Source organism: Pipistrellus hanaki, assembly GCF_964339955.1.
Source record: "Pipistrellus hanaki genome assembly, chromosome: 2".
Taxonomy (NCBI): Eukaryota; Metazoa; Chordata; class Mammalia; order Chiroptera; family Vespertilionidae; genus Pipistrellus; species Pipistrellus hanaki.
This window is the reverse complement of record NC_140504.1, coordinates 168,603,670-168,620,640: the sequence shown is the minus strand read 5'-3', so window position 1 is coordinate 168,620,640 and position 16,971 is coordinate 168,603,670. Positions and strand designations below refer to the sequence as shown.

At 36.7% G+C, this 16,971-nt stretch overlaps 1 protein-coding gene across 14 annotated transcripts in view; it reads left to right on the top strand.

The window, feature by feature from the left end:
* TUT4 (terminal uridylyl transferase 4) overlaps positions 1–16,971 on the top strand; it is a 95,285-nt gene that overhangs the window by 42,261 nt on the left and 36,053 nt on the right. For all 14 annotated transcript variants that reach the window (XR_014794014.1, XM_084872857.1, XM_084872861.1 and 11 more), the window contains exons 8-14: positions 981–1,050; positions 1,716–1,842; positions 5,693–5,812; positions 5,967–6,179; positions 8,722–8,896; positions 11,368–12,062; positions 16,359–16,509. Coding sequence is in view for 13 of the 14 variants with exons in the window: in XM_084872857.1 (XP_084728983.1) it covers positions 981–1,050; positions 1,716–1,842; positions 5,693–5,812; positions 5,967–6,179; positions 8,722–8,896; positions 11,368–12,062; positions 16,359–16,509 (1,551 nt within the window). In the remaining variant the exon portion in view is untranslated. The remainder of the gene's footprint in view (positions 1–980; positions 1,051–1,715; positions 1,843–5,692; positions 5,813–5,966; positions 6,180–8,721; positions 8,897–11,367; positions 12,063–16,358; positions 16,510–16,971) is intronic.

Here is a 16,971-nt window from a genome sequence, read left to right as displayed (position 1 = left end):
TTATATCTTATTCATTGTTATATCCACCAAATATAATTCAACTCCTGACATAGAGATTTTAGCACATGGTTTTTGAATAACTTAATAATTCCAAAAAGTACTACTAAGATATTTTCTTTAAACTGCAAATGAAATAACGCATCTAATTTAAAAAATATATATCTTTATTGGTTTCAGAGAGGGAGGGAGAGGAAAAAAGATAGAAACATCAGTGATAAGAGAGAAAAATTGATCTGCTGCCTCCTGCACGCCCCCTACTGGGGATCGAGCCCGCAACCTGGGCATGTGCCCTTGACCAGAATTGAACCTTGGACCCTTCAGTTCGCAGGCGGCCGCTCTATTCACTGAGCCAAACTAGCTAGGGCTAATGCATCTATTTTTATTTAGATTAGACATTTATGGCAGGGGGCCTACCTTGGAGATATAGAGATGGGCTTAAGAGTGGAAATGTGCTTCATCCGTAGTCCATCCTTAGGAGCTTTAATTGGACAGACACTTCATAGGTTTATGGGAAATGAAGCCAGCAGAGTTAGCCTTTTACTTCCACAGATATTTTTTAAAGAACCAAATTTTCAAAGCATTGTAGGTTCTTATTTTGTGATTCCTGTGGAAATAGCCCTCAAAGTAAGTGGTGACTTCTCTTGGCTATATCTGTGAAGGTTTAACAACTTTGATTAGATTATTTACTTACTTGGTTATATTCAAACTCTTAGGGTTATTAAAACCTTTTTTTCTTAAGGTGATTGTAATTTTCAGACATTATTTGGGACCATGCCTGTGGTTTGTGATATGTAGCAAATAGAACCAAGAGAGATAAAGGATCCTGTGGGTTTGATTCTCATAAGGAGAAGAGTGGGTTATCCCACAGAAACAATGAGAGTGATATTTAGAAGGAAACTATTACTTAATGTTTACCATAGAGTAAGCACTTTAGAGATGTTGACATTGGCTTACCTGCTTTGTTTTCCCCCCCTTATTAGTATTATATGTAGATGTGGAATCTGATTTTCACGCTAAAGTTCCTGTTGTGGTGTGCAAAGATCGGAAAAGGTTGGTAACAATGAAGAAAAAATAAAGTATTTTTAAAAATAACAACATTCAAATATGCAGTGAACATCTGTAAGAGAGAAAAGCTTTGTTTTTTATTTCTCCTTGGGTTAATGTGACTAGGCTAGTTTCTACTTATTCAAATTAGCCGATTTACTAAAAGCATGTGAACAAGATATAGAACAGGTAGAAATAAAATACTCACATGCAGAACTTTTAATTTTTTTCTAAAGTTTATTCACCCAACAATATTGAACATTTACTATATGGTAAATAATGCTTTCCTATAGGGACACAAACATAAATAAGAAATAGTCTCTCTTCTCAAGGAGCTTACAGTCTATCAGACTCTTAATTTTTAGTTCACTGAAATTGTATGAGTCATTGAAGACTAATCTTGCTTTTCTAGTCATATCTATAGAATTAAGAAAGAGTAACTTTCTTAATGAAACTTATTTAAACAAATTTAAAACTTTAATTTATATGGAACTCTAGTGATGGAACTGATGCATAGTTTTCAGTAAGCTCTAAGTTTATTAAAACATTTATTTTTATTATGCCTTCTAAAGTATTAAAATACAGTGACTGGAAGGGATAGCTACAGGATTTGAAATATTATGTTTTTGAAAGTATTAATGCAGTGAAATTTCTTCCTTTCTCATTCACAGTGGCTTACTTTGTAGAGTGAGTGCAGGAAATGATATGGCATGCCTCACTACTGATTTACTTGCTGCTATTGGCAAAATGGAACCTGTCTTTATTCCCTTGGTGTTAGCCTTTCGTTATTGGGCTAAGGTGAGTGGAACAGAGGAGTGCCTAATCTGTAACAGAAATCAGAATACATAGGAACAAAATAGTTATGAATACCTAACTATAGTAAATTTAGAGTGGATTTGAAGCAAAGTTAACAGATTTGGGATAAGTTTTGGAGGAAGGACTTGATATGAGAGTTGAGGGGAAGTGAGTAATTAATGACAGCTCCTTAATTTTTGGAAAATGCAAAGATACCAAGTTCTTGAATAGAGGAGGTGGTATACTTAAAATGTAAAAGTGCATTAAATTAATTTTAAAACATTCAGTAATTTTCATTCTAATTACCAGGAGTTTTTAAAATGTTGACAAAATGATCTTAAAGTTAGTATGGAAGAATCTTTGAGAATAGCCAAATGAATTCAGAAAGAGACTAGCAAAGGGGACCCACTTTACCACTACAAAACTGATTTAGTTAAATGTATACCATTGGCATAGGAATAGGCCAGTGGTCGGCAAACCGCGGTTTGTGAGCCAATTGTGGCTCTTTGACCCCTTGAGTGTGGCTCTTCCACAAAATACCATGGCCTGGGTGAGTCTGTTCTGAAGAAGTGGCGTAGAAGAAGTTTGAGTTTAAAAAATTTGACTCTCGAAATTTCAATCATTGTACTGTTGATATTTGGCTCTATTGACTAATGAATGAGTTTGCCGATCATTGGAATAGGCAAGTAGATATGTGGAACAAAAAAGAAAGCCTGAAAGTAGATTCTAGTGTAAATGAGATTTTAATGTATAAAAAAATAAGACATTATCTTTGTGATAAAACTGGTTTATTTAACAAATAGTTCCATAACAACTATGTCTTTCTTGCAGAAAATAATGTTGGACCCTAAATGCAAAAATAAATTGCACTTGGATGAAAAATAAAAATTTTAGGAGAAAATTTAAGAATATATATTGATCTACACCTCAAAGGATTAGGGCTTGATTCCAGTCAGGGGCACATACCTGGGTTTCAGGTTTGTCCCTGGCCCAGTTGGGGTGCCTGCAGGAGGGCAACTGATCAATGTGTCTTTCTCACATCGATGGTTCTCTTATCTCTCTCCACCCTCCCCCCCTTTCACTCTCTAAAAATGAATGGAGGGAATATCCTTGGGTGAGGATTAATAAAAAACAAACAAAATAGCAACAACAAAAGAACGTGTGTGTGTGTGTGTGTGTGTGTGTATTTTAATCCTCATCCAAGAATATTCCCTCCATTACACACACACACACACACACACACACACACACACACACTATTGGAGAAACTTTTGACCATGCTAGGAAACCTAAAAGCTGTATAAGATAAGCATATTTAGCTACATAAACATGAATACATTTTATATGGTAAAAGGTATCAAATAATGCCAAAAGAAAAGAAGATTGGAAAAAATGACATTTTTTTCAAATTCATGAATCAGATATAAAGGGTCGTTATCTATAATGAAAAAGAAAACATACGAATTTATATATAATGTGTAGAAATAGAAAAACTGGCAAAAGATTTAAGAGACTATTTAGAAAAGAACAAATCCAAGTGGTTAGTAAATATGAGACATGGCACCCATTCCATTGACCAAGCATGTCAAACTTGTGGCCCACAATGAATATTTTTGTGGCCTCGCCTATATAATGGTATATAAAAAACTTTTTAATAAAATTTCATAACTTAATTTTTACAATATCCTGTTATACATAATTATTAATAACTAGAAAAAAATTGTGCACTGGGGGCGGACGTCCCTCAACCTGGCCTGCACCCTCTAACAGTCTGGGACTCCTCACTTCTTACTTCCCTCCTGCTCGCTGCTCCTCTCTTAGGAGAGGCTCCCACCACCACCGCTGTGCTCACCAGCCATGAAGCCAAGCTTTTGACTGAGCAGCACTCCCCCTGTGAGAGTGCACTGACCACCAGGGGGCAGTTCCTGTGTTGAGCATCTGCTCCCTGGTGTAGTGTAGTCGTAGTGATCAATTGTTCCACCGTTTGGTTGATTTGCATATTAACCTTTTATTATATAGGATGAAATACAACGTTCACTAATGACTGATTACTATAATCATGTTGCATTCATTTCCCTTCTTATGGTGCAGGTGTACCATTTCTCTCCACTAATACTAGCAGCGAATATTTTTTTTTTTTTTTTTAAAGGAAACGTCTTTATTTTAAAAAATATATATTTTATTGATTTTTACAGAGAGGAAGAGAGAGGGATATAGAGTTAGAAACATTGATGAGAGAGAATCATCGATCAGCTGTCTCTTGCACACCCCTTACTGGGGATGTGCCCACAACCAAGGTACATGCCCATGACAGGAATGGAACCTAGGACCTTTCAGTCCGCAGGCCAATGCTCTATCTACTGAGCCAAATTGGTTTCGGCAGTAGCAAATATTTTAACAGCTGATTGCCCGTCATTAGTCTTTTTGGTGTGTACAACAGGAAACATTTTGCTTTCAGAGAACAAGAAAAATAGGTTTATTTGTGTTACACTTATTAATTCCTGCAATAATTCAATGTCTGGTAAAATGTTCAAGAAAAAGTATTAATTTTTATTAAAATGTTCTATGTTAATGATTATTCATTTATTTTAGCCCTTTGTATTCAGCATGTCTCTTATCAAAATAAACTTAACGTTTTTATGAAAATACATTGAAGCTTTTTTTAAAAACTTAAACCTTACTTATTTGGCCTGTGTTAGCCTTTGAGTTTGACATACTTGCCATTGACAATTTTTGAAATCCTATAATTATTTGTTAGAATTGAAATATATCACATTTTTTAATCTAGCAAATATGTTCCTGGGAATATAGCTCATAAAAAAGCACTAGTACTTAGGAAATCTGTATAAGGATAAATATTACGATATTGTTTAACATAGCAAAAACTGAGAACAAAGTGTGAATATCCTTGGGTGGGGGGATTATTGAATAATCATCTAGAATAGATCATAGACTATAATTTAACCATTTGATAGAATGTTAGATTTGTACTAATGACTTAGAGGGACATTTCTTGGTGCATTGTTAAGGGAGAAGAGTAATATACGGAGAGATGTCGATAATAAAAATTTTGGTAAAAAGATGACAAAAATCAAAATCTTCCATTTTTTTATAGAAAATAGAAATGTATGTGTATTTGTGTATGGTTATTTGAATATAGAAGAAGACATGGAGTACTTAGAAGATTATTAACATGAGGCAGAAGTGGAAGCAAAATAAAATATTTTTAAAAGGTGTCTATAATAAAAGCACATTGTATGATATGGTTCCATTTAACTAAAATATACATATTTTTATATGTAATAAAAAATGAATGGAAAGATGAGCACCAATTTGTTAATAGTTATTTCAGGTGGGTGAGATTTCAAATCATATATTTTATATATATATTTATACTGGAGGCCTGGTGCATGGATTCGTGTACCAGTAGGGTCCTTCGGCCTGGCCTGTGCACTTTCACAATCTGGACCCCTCGACTCCTGGTTTCCACCCGGTCCCCACAGGCCAGGCCAAGGGGCCCCACCGGTTCATGAATTCGTGCACCGGGCCTCTAGAATGAATATAAGATCTTGGTTAATCTCTTCCCATCTTCCCCCCTCCCCTCTTTCCTCTGAGATTCATCAATCTGTTTCATGTTTCCATCCCTATGCATTGAGTGTCTGCCCCCTTGTGGTCAATGTGCATCATAGTTATTGATCGAATGGTCGCTTAGGCTTTTATATATATAGATAATTACATTTTATGTTTTTTACAATGATTATGGTGGGGGGGAGCTACTTTTGTTGTGAAATGAAGAAAGAAAATTAAAGAAAGCTAAAATAAATGGTTGTACTTTCCCCCCATCATTTTGCAGTTGTGCTATATTGATTCCCAAACTGATGGCGGAATTCCTTCTTACTGTTTTGCTTTAATGGTGATGTTTTTTCTACAACAAAGAAAACCCCCTCTTCTTCCTTGTTTACTAGGAAGTTGGGTAAGCATGAGTTTGTGACACATGTATGTACATATATAGTTTGCTCTTGCAGAGTACTCTGCTCAGTTTAAACTGGAGTTCTGATTTGTCTGTCCATCTTTTTTTTTAAAAAAAAAAAAATAATTTTTATACTACCAAATGCCTTTTTATGTAGATTGAAGGCTTTGACTCAAAAAGAATGGATGACTTTCAGCTGAAGGGCATACTAGAAGAGAAGTTTGTGAAGTGGGAATATAACTCAAGTAGTACAACTGAGAAAAACTCAACTGCTGAGGAAAACAGAGCTAAGGCAGACCAAACAAAAGCTGATACCAAGAAGACAGAAAAAGACAACCAAAGTAATGCCATCAAGGGAAAACACGGCAAAGTAAGTTTTTGTTGTTGTTTCTTTGACATTTCTATCCATGGTATTTATGATGCCTTCTATTGAAGCTATTTTAATAGTAGTTTAACTGACTAATCTTGAATAAACCTCTTGGCTTCATTTTCCTCATCTGTAATGTGAGGTGTTGATTTGGTTTAATTTTTCAGTACCAAGATTCCCTAATGAATTTACAACTCCTTTTGAGAGACTTCTGTTGTTTGAATCATGTCAAAGTAATTCTTTGTATAATTTTCATTTAGAGAAGGAAAATTTCCTTCAGGAGTTGGGCTGTAACCAAAACTTTAGCTTATGGGAATTGTGTTGGCAGAGTGGTGGAGAAATAAAGGCCTTACAGTCTTTTAGGATATGGCTTGCTTATTTAACCATTCAGCATTAATTTATTGAGGGCCTGCTACATGCCAAGCATTATCTGAAGTGCTAAAAAACAAAAGTTGAATATCCATGGATTGTGTCCTCTAGAAGGATATAGTCTTTCTGGACTCCCAGTCCTGAACTAGACTACAGAAATGTGAGCATTACTGAAATGTTCATGTTATTCCCTGAACATATGTTCCAGTCCCATTCAACTCTTCCACTTTCTGTCCTCTTGCTTATTACTTCAGTCAGAATGGCTCTTCCAAAACTTAAGTTACATCATGCTCTTCCCCTTCTCACACTCAGAATGCTTTAGTTGCTCCTTACTTGATTTAGGATAAAAGCCAAGGAGTTCTCACTGGGTAGCTTTTTGTTTTCCTCTTTTTTTTTCTCCCCTCTCTCTACCACACTAGGTTTCTTTGTTTTCTTTTTAAAGCTAGTCACACTCCTACTTTAGTGTGTTTGTTCCATTTTCTATCCCTAGAACACATTTCCCTTTTCTCCAGATTATACCTTCTCAACAAGTTTTATCCTGACTATTCTATTCACCATTGAAACCTGCTCCCATTTTCACATCCCCTTTATTAAACCTCCTCAACTTTTTAAAATTTCCACAGAACTTTTCTTTTAAAATGTTTATTTTTATTTTTATTTAATTTGATTTCAGCGAGAGGAAGGGAGAGGGAGAGAGGGATAGAAACATCAGTGATGAGAGAATCATCAATTGGCTGCCTCCTGCACGCCCCTACTGGGGATGGAGCCCGAAACCTGGGTATGTGCCCTGACGGAATCAAACCATGACTTCCTGATTCATGGATTGACACTCAACCACTGAGTTACCCTAGCTGGGCACCACAGCACTTTTCTTTTTCTGACTTGCTATGTAATTTACTTATTAAGTTTGTTGTTCACTGTGTTCTTCCCCTGAAAAGTGAGTTCCACTAAGGCAAGGATCTTCGTTTTGTTTTTTTTCCATGGATCTATTCCAAGTGCTTGGTACGTAGTAGGTAACCAATGAATGGTTGTAGAATTGAATGAATGAATGAATGAATGAATGAATGAATGACTGCTTCATGTCTTTATGCTCCTAGTGGTTACTTTTAGCTGCCAGTCTTTAGCTAATTCCCTTAGAAGTCATTACCTCTTCTGTTACACATCCCCTCCCCATTAGAGGCCCATTTTAACATTGCTAAATTGTTTCTTCCTTTCCTAGAAGTCCATGAAGTGGTCCAATACCTTATTTGAGTGGCAGCATGTTATAGTGATTAGCAGCATGAACCCAGTAACGATGTGGTGCTGAGTTAGGTTTTTGCCCTATGGCAGTGGTCGGCAAACTGCGGCTTGCGAGCCACATGCAGCTCTTTGGCCCCTTGAATGTGTCTCTTCCACAAAATACCAGGGCCTGGGTGAGTCTATTTTGAAGAAGTGGCGTTAGAAGAAGTATAAGTTTAAAAAATTTGACTCTCAAAAGAAATTTCAATTATTGTACTGTTGATATTTGGCTCTGTTGACTAATGAGTTTGCCGACTACTGCCCTATAGTAATATCTACTCCATGGAGTTGTTAGAATTATTAATTATATGCACAGCATTTAGAAGAATGAATGATGCATGGTGAGCATTATGTGTAAGTGTGAACTCTCATTTTTTTATATCCCCAGCACAATGCCAGGGACATAGTAAGTTCTAAATAAATGTTTGCCAAATGAAGGATTTAGCTCTTGCAAGCCTAGGACATTTATTTAGATTTTAAAAGTAATCACTGCAGTGAGGAGCTGTGGTGATTGTTATACAGTGGTTTGCAACCTTGACTGCACATGGAAATCACTTAGGGAGCTTTAAAAATTTCAGTACCCAGTTCAGGTCAGTTAAATTGGAATTTTGGGAAGGGTATGGGAGGTGGGAGTGGTTTGTAACTCAGGTATTAGTGTGTTTTCCACTGTGATTCTAATGTGCAATGAAGGTTGAGAATTTCTAGTCTGTGGAAAGAACACAAAATCCTAGGAGTTAGTAAACTTGGCACTCTCTTCCCAGCTATGCAACAAACTGCTTTTTGGCACGTTGCTCCTTCATGCTTAGTTTTTGAAAAAGTGATCCTTAAGGATTTTTTAAAGTGAAAAGTAAATGATTCATTAGTTCATGAAGTGTAAATGAAGTGTTTTCTTTTCCAGTCTCCTTTAACATTGGAAACACCAAACCAGATACCCCTGGGACAGTTATGGTTAGAGCTGCTAAAATTTTACACACTGGAATTTGCTTTGGAGGAATATGTCATATGTGTACGGATAAAAGATATTTTAACAAGAGAAAACAAAAACTGGCCTAAAAGGCGAGTAGCCATTGAAGGTACGATATATTTAATTTGGAGAATAATTTTTGTGTGCCACTCATCATCTCTGTCTAATTCAATGTTATAAATTTTACCCCTTGACTTTATAGCACTATCTATGCCACGAGGTTTTATATATTTTATATAAATTCTTTGTCAAGTTCATTATAGTTTATAGGATTAATACTCATTTAAATATTTCTAATCTGTAAATATTAGATTGGTTAGGGATAGTAGTTTACATGTCTTTATTTAATTTTTAATTATAAAAATTTTCAAAAATATAGAAAAATAGAATGGTTATATTCTATGAAGTGTGTCATAAACTTGTTGAAGTATTAATTTTAAAATCAAGTTTTATTGTTTTCTAAATGATCTCATCTGTTAAATGTTACTACACCAAAGAAAAAAACAGTTGATATTGACAGCTCAGGTTTCACATCAAATCTAAGAACATTAAGATAGTTAGAGGTACAGAAATTAATAGAATGGCTTCTAAATTTTTTTAAAATATATTTTTATTGATTTCAGAGAGGCAGGGAGTGGGAGAGAGATAGAAACATCAATGATGACAGAGAATCATTGATTGGCTGCCTCCTGCATGCCCTCTAACTAGGGATCGATTCTACATACTGGGCTTATGCCCATGACCAGAATTGAACCCAAAACTCTTCAGTCTGCAGGCCACTGAGCCAAACCAGCTAGGGCTACAATAAGACAAAAAGGTGAATTTTCTGGAGCTAATAAGGAAAAACTTGATGCCACCATCAATGAATTAGTTTAATCATGTTTTCTGAAAAAAAAACCAGCTATCAGTTCTTGTAATTTTTTTATTTACATAAAAGAAAGATCAAGCATAGAGACCATATACTCCACTGCCATCTGATTGTAAATGACAAGAAAATATTAATTCTATCATTTAAAAAAATAAGTGGAGAATAGGGTTTCACGGGGCAGGACATGATTGGGTAGGGAGCAGTTTTGTTACTGGAAAGGGGACTTGGCCCTGAGCCTGCCTGCCTCGGACCAGCTGGAAGTGTGTGGATTCTTGACTTTGTACAGGAAGGATTTCACAACACAAGTCCAGGTGATTTTTAGAGGATGCTTGTTAATACTGGGGACAGTGAAACTAGGAAGGGTTTAGGATAGAAGAAGCACTAGGAGAGACCAGACAGTGAAATGAGTCTAGGCTAGGCTGCTTTGGCTCACTAAGAAGTCAGAAAAAAGGGGGCCTTTGGGACAGGTCAGGGCCTGTTGCTTGTGGGAGTCCCTTAGAGTTAGGAAGTGCATGCCTCTGGGGGAGAAGAGAGGGAAGGGCAAGGGGAGGGTGTGCTCCCTGGAGAGAGAGTGCACTCACTCCTAAATTCTTAATACAAACTTCAAATTCACAATATTTCACTTCCTTTTTATAGGTAGGAAATTGAGTTTCTGTGCAAAATTTCAGTTTGTTTAGCCTTTAGTTTGTTTAACATTCTTCTGTTCCCTCAACCCACTTTTGGCCTTCTAGTGTGACTTGAACCCACACATATTCTTATACCCTCAAGCATGTCCTCGCATCTTATACTCTCTTACATACAGTAAATAAATGAGCTCTGAAACCTGCAGCCATCATAACTTCTCTTCCTTTTTTTTTCTGGAAGGGAAAAGAGGTTAGGAAAGCTTTTTAAACCCTTTATTTAGATAACAGCAAAAAAGTAATAGATGCTTCAACCATAACAGTCATGCCCTGTTAATCTTTTTACTCAATGATCTTTAATTGTGGAGAAAATATGTATTGTGTTTTTGGGGTGGTACTTTTCTTTTTTCCTTGACATTTGTATTTAAGGCTTATAAAATCCAAAAACCTATAAACGTTTTCAGAAGTATGAGTTGCTGCAAGCCTTTTCAACATAGCCATTTTAGATTGGATCAACATTTAAATTTTGTTTTAATTTTTACTTAGGTCTCTTCCTACTTTTCTGTTTCTCCTCTTTCTCTCTTTAATTTTCTAATCTCACTAAAGTTAAATCTTAAAGTCAGTATTTTTTTTAACTTGAAGCTTTGAGAGTTTAGTTTATATTTTATTTGTTTAAATTGCAAGGAGTATGTAACTAAAGAATACTATGAAAATTATTAATGCCTCCCAGAGCTTGAAATTTTTCATTCAGTGACACTATTGGGAGGCATATTGACATAGTTGTTTTCAGCAAATTTCATCATTGAAACTTTGTAATTACTGAGTTGGGCTCCTTAGCCATTCTCTCATTAATTGCCTTATTATTATTCTTTTCTAAAAGTTTTTTTTTTTTTTAATGTTAAGATAGAAACAAAGGAAACAAAGTTTCTATTGTATTTCCCCTACTAAGTTTTTAAGGACTCTCACTGGGACTTTAGAAAAGCTTTGGGAAAATCTATTCTTGCTTACAATCCAGCAGTTAAGAACTGTTTGTATAATCTTGAAAACGTAGTTAGTAAATACTTAGCAACTGACCATTTTCTTTTTTATTAGATCCATTTTCAATCAAGAGGAATGTTGCACGGAGCTTAAACAGCCAGCTTGTTTATGAATATGTTGTGGAGAGATTCAGGGCAGCTTATCGATATTTTGCCTGTCCTCAGAGAAAGGATGCAGATAAATCTGTGGATTCCATGAAAAAAGAAAAAGGGAAAATAAGCAACAAGAAACCAGTCAAGACTGACAATAAGACATCTAATTGTTGCATTCAACTTGGGAAAAGCACAGAAAAAATAAATGCAGAAAGGGGTCAACCTGGTAAATATGATGAAATGAAATGTACATCACAGAAATGTACTACTGAAGATGACAATTTGTTGGTAACTGAACTAGTTTTGGCTGAAGATGGACCGGAATCTTCATCTCTTTCTACCAGTGAAGGCAGAGAAGTAGAACCAAAATCAATTAAGAAACAAGATGATTTAGTTCCTTCAGAAACTTGTTCAAAAAAGGAACTCAGCCAATGTAATTGCATTGATAGTAAATCCTCTGACCCAAATGAGTCTGTTGGTACAGACTGCAGGTCAGATTTAGAAACAGAGAGTTCACATCAGAGTGCGTGCAGCGACACATCTGCTACCTCTTGCAACTGCAAAGCTACAGAAGATGCTTCTGACCTTGATGATGATAACCACCCCACCCAGGAATTCCATTATGTGTTTGATAAGTTTATTTTAACCTCTGGCAAGGTAGGATACAGTTTTAAACAATCTATAAGATGTGGTGGTGGTGTACTAATAGTTCTTAGATACAGAAATATTAAAATAGTTGTTTTGGAATATTTTAGTGTATATTTTAATTTTACTTACTGCATTTTTGCTAATAAGTTGCCTTTAAAGAATGTATATAAAATCCCAAAAGGTTTCAGCACTCTATTGTTAGTTGATTTGCTTCACTTATATATGAAAATCAGTTATCAGGTATTTTATGAAAATCAGTTTGGCAAAAGCGCATATATTTTAGATTTTCCTTATTTTTTTTATACACAATGATTATTTTTTATTCCACAAATGAGAATACAAGGTTTGTGAACTATAATGGTATTCTATTTTAAAGGGTTTTTTTGTTTTATTAATACTTACCTGAGGCTATTTTTTTCTATTGATTTTTATAGAGAGTTGAAGAGTGGGGGAGAGACAGACAGAAACATCAATGTGACAGAGAGACATTGATTGGTTGCCTCCAGCACTCATCTCAAATGGTGCTGGGGATTGAACCTGCAACCTGAGACCCTTTGGTGCCTGGGCCAATACTCGAACAATGAGCCACACCGGCCAGGGCATTAACTTTCCTACTTTTAAAGAGGCTTATTCTGAACTTTAACTTGATAAATTGCAGAAAATAAAATATCCCAATGGACAGAAAATAAGCAGTAACTACTTTGTTAATAAAAGAAAGTTTTAGCTAAGTCATATTGCTTCAAGTACACTATATACAATTGAAATATTATTAGCACCCAAGGTGCTATTGTATAGATTATGTGTCAGCCAGATGGAATATTATAAAAACAACTGGAATGTCATCCAGTTTTATTGTTTTATCAATAATTACTCACAGCTTAAATTTTTTAAATGTAATTACTAAGCTGTGTTTCTTCATTTTTTGTAAGGATACATCTATTGATTTTGTTTAGGTTGCAGTATTTAGGGTAAATGGACTATTGATAGGATGAAATAAATGGCAGAGTTTTAATAAGACTCAATATAGCTGTAGTTTATATTTCTTCTACTTTATAGATTTTTCTACCTGGAAACTTATATTAAAGTAGCTGTTTCTCCAATTTTAATTTTTTCTAATTATAACATTTCTAGGATTTTCTGATAAATATTTCAGTTTAAAAAGCTTTGTGGGGAGGAGGGCTCGGGGGTGGGCTAAAGAGAGCCAATAGGGGCGAAAAGGGACATATGTAATACTTTCAACAAAAAAGAATTGTTAAAAAAAGAAAGCTTTGCAAAGCTGATAGAAATTCCTATTGTACTAATGTTAATTACCCCGCAGCACAGCATTCCTACAAATAGAGGTTTCTGTATATAATTTTCATCAGAGTTCATAGCTAGGTAAATATCCAGGCTAATCCTGGAGGAAGAAGCTAACTCTAGGATATAGGCATCCTATATAATAAAAGGATAATATGCAAATTGACCGAACAGTGGAATGACTGGAACTCCTGTGGCTCCTTGGCCCACCCCCGAGGGCACCCAATCAGGTTGGCAAATTGTCCATGGTCCCTCGCCCCAGCTGGCCCCTCACCCAAGCAGGCACCCCACTCCGATTGGGGGCGGGGTCAGCTGGCAAACCACCCACAGCCCCTCATCCAGCCAGCCACCTCCTATGGTCCCCATCAGGGTGGGCTGGCTGGACCCCACCAGTGCATGAATTCGTGCACTAGGCCTCTAATATTATTATAAAGAAAAAAGTTGTGCTTTTCCTTTACCATATGTGGGTGTGTTGTTGTTTTTTTAATAGTTGGGGAAATTTTCACTGTTTTAGCTACCTGATAGTGTGTTGGAATAAATTTTAAATTGTGGCATAGGGTTTGAAGTTACATTTGTGGCAATAACATAAGAGTTGTTCCTTGTATGAAGCAGATTATTTTTAGAGTTCAGTTCTACAATTTGGTTTCTTGAATACCTTGCTAATGTAATAAATTGAACCAGCTAGACAAGCAAGAATTCTAGGATTGATTAGTTCTGAAGATAGAAAATGTTTAGAGTAAAATGAAAGGTGCCACTTGAAATTTTTTATACAATCACTAGAAGCCTGATGCACGAAGATTCGTGCTAGAATGGGCCTTCCTTTCCCTGGCTGCCAGCACCGCCTTTCAACTCCAGCCCCAGAGCCACCTCTTTCCACTCCGGCCCTGCCTTCCCATGCTGCCCAGGAGACCTGAGAGCCTGGGGTGGAATGCCTGCATCATTGCCATGGCAATGACACAAGCATCCCATCTGCCCCAGGTTGCTGGGCACCTGTGTATGCAAATTAACCTACCATGTTTGGTTAATTTGCATATCACTCCTGATTGGCTGGTGGGCATAGCGGAGGTATCGCTTTACATGTTTGTCTATTATTAGGTAATATGCCCTGCATAGCGATATTTTTGGTCAACAATGGACTGCATCTACAATGGTGATCCCATCTTACCTAATAATAGACAAACATGTAAATTGACTGTACCTTGGCTATGCCTACAGCCAATCAGAGTGAGTATGCAAATTAAAAAACAAAAGATGGCAGTTGCCCAGCTGCTCCAGGCACGGAGTGTCCAGGTAGGATGCCGGCTATGAGAGGGAGAGCGGGAAGGGGGGGCAGGGTGCCAAGGGATCTGCAGGAGTGGAGTGCCACAGCAAACACAAGACTGCAGACTCTGGCCGGAGCGGAGGCCATGGTCCTGGGTGCCGGAGGAAAACCGGTGCTGGAAGCCAAGGGAAGGAAGGCCAACGGGCCTCTAGTAAGATTATAATAAGTAATAAACAAAAAAGTTTGTTTTTGATGTGAAAAGAAATGGTTGGACCTGACTATAGCGTGAACTTACTGCTCTAGATGAGGCTCAGCTTGCTGTTCACCAGCTATGTGCCTAGCCACTCCTGGGTCTGGAGTTAACGGAGCAAGAGCGTGTGTGTGCGTGTGTGTACACATGTTCACGCGCCCACACACACACACACACACACACACACACTATCCTGCACACACTCACTTCCCTTTCCCTCTGTTTCTCTTTATCTCTTCCCTCACAGACTGTTTCCTCCCTTCTCTTTCTCTCTTTCCCTCTCCTCCTCCTCCTCCCCCTTTTATTATTTCTCATATCAGTCTTTATCTCTGTTCTCTTTTGATCTCTGCTCTCTCTTTTTTCCCCCTTCTCTCTATTCCCTACTTCCTGCCTCCTCCTGATGTCTACTCGCCCTCCAATGTTGTCCCATCCACAGCCCTTACTTTGCCCTGCAAATGCACACGCACACTTTTATACCATATTTTTGCTGTATTTTTTCTCTGATTATATATACAAGTACTTAGCAAAATGTTATAGTTGCCTGCAGTATTCAGTATAGTAACGTATCATAAAGGCTTGTAGCCTAGAAACAAGAGGCTATACCAGTGGTCGGCAAACTGCGGCTTGCCAGCCACATGCGGTTCTTTGGCCCTTTGAGTGTGGCTCTTCCACAAAATACCACTGCCTGGGGCAGTCTATTTTGAAGAAGTGGCATTAGAAGAAGTTTAAGTTTAAAAAATTTGGCTCTCAAAAGAAATTTCAATTGTTGTTCTGTTGATATTTGGCTCTGTTGACTAATGAGTTTGCCAACTACTGGATTATACCATATAGCCTTCATGTATAGCCTGTTTCCCCGAAAATAAGACAGTGTCTTATATTAATTTTTTCTCCCAGAGTTGCGCTAGGTCTTATTTTCAGGGGATGTCTTATCTTTCCATGCGCTAGGTCTTATTTTCGGAGGATGTCTTATTTTCGGGGAAACACGGTAGTAGGCTGTACCATCTAGGTTTATGTAAGTGTACTCTGTGATGTTCGCAAAACTACAAAATCACCTGATGATGCATTTCTCAGAACATATCCCCTTTTGTTAAGTGATATACAACTGTAATCTACTTAAAGATCTTAGGTTGAATAGTAATGCATGTATTTCATTTGGGGACTGATAAAACGATTGGAATTAACCTATGTCTTTTTTCATCTCCTGGTATTTTATTTTACATCATCAGGTAAAGCTAATCCTTGATAATACCATTTTAGTGGGGAAGAAAGTTAAAGTGGTTGGCTCAAAATATTATATGTTCTTTACATTTAACAATGCATTTCATGCTTTTCCCTCAGCCCCAGTCTTCTGAAAGCACAGGTTATCAGAACTGAGTTACATAAAATATTCTGTTTGGACCTGCTTTCTAAGTAATGATGAAGCTCCTCAATAGTTTATTAGATTATTATATTTATTTATTTATTTGTTTGTTTATTTATTTGTTTTGCCTTTGTTTAGCCACCAACGATAGTATGCAGCATCTGCAAAAAGGATGGCCATTCAAAGAATGATTGCCCGGAGGATTTCAGGAAAATTGACCTAAAACCTCTACCACCAATGACAAATCGATTTCGGGAAATACTTGATCTAGTGTGTAAAAGATGTTTTGGTAAGTCTTTTATTATTAGAACTGAGACTAATTTCTTTCTCAGATTTTGATATTTATTTATTTGTTTTATTATTTAAAAACCATTTGCTTACATTTGTTTGGTAGAGGTTTGAATAGTTTAGAGACCCATCTACAAATATTTACTAAAGGTCTAATGTGTGCAGGACACTGTGATAAATGCCAAGGGAAATACAGAGACCCTATGTGTTGCTTTTAAGAAGCTTAGACTCTGGATCTGTGCTGTCTCATATGGCTAAATGTGGCTATTTAAATTTAAACTAATTAAAATGAACTGAAAGGAACAATTAAGTACCTCAGTTATACCAGCCACATCTCAAGTACTGAATACCTACATGTGTCTAGTAACTACTGTATTGGACAGTCTAAATAGAGAACTTCTTTTTTAGCCCTCACCTGAGGATTTCCCCCCCATTGATTTTTAGAGAGAGTGCAAGGGAGCAA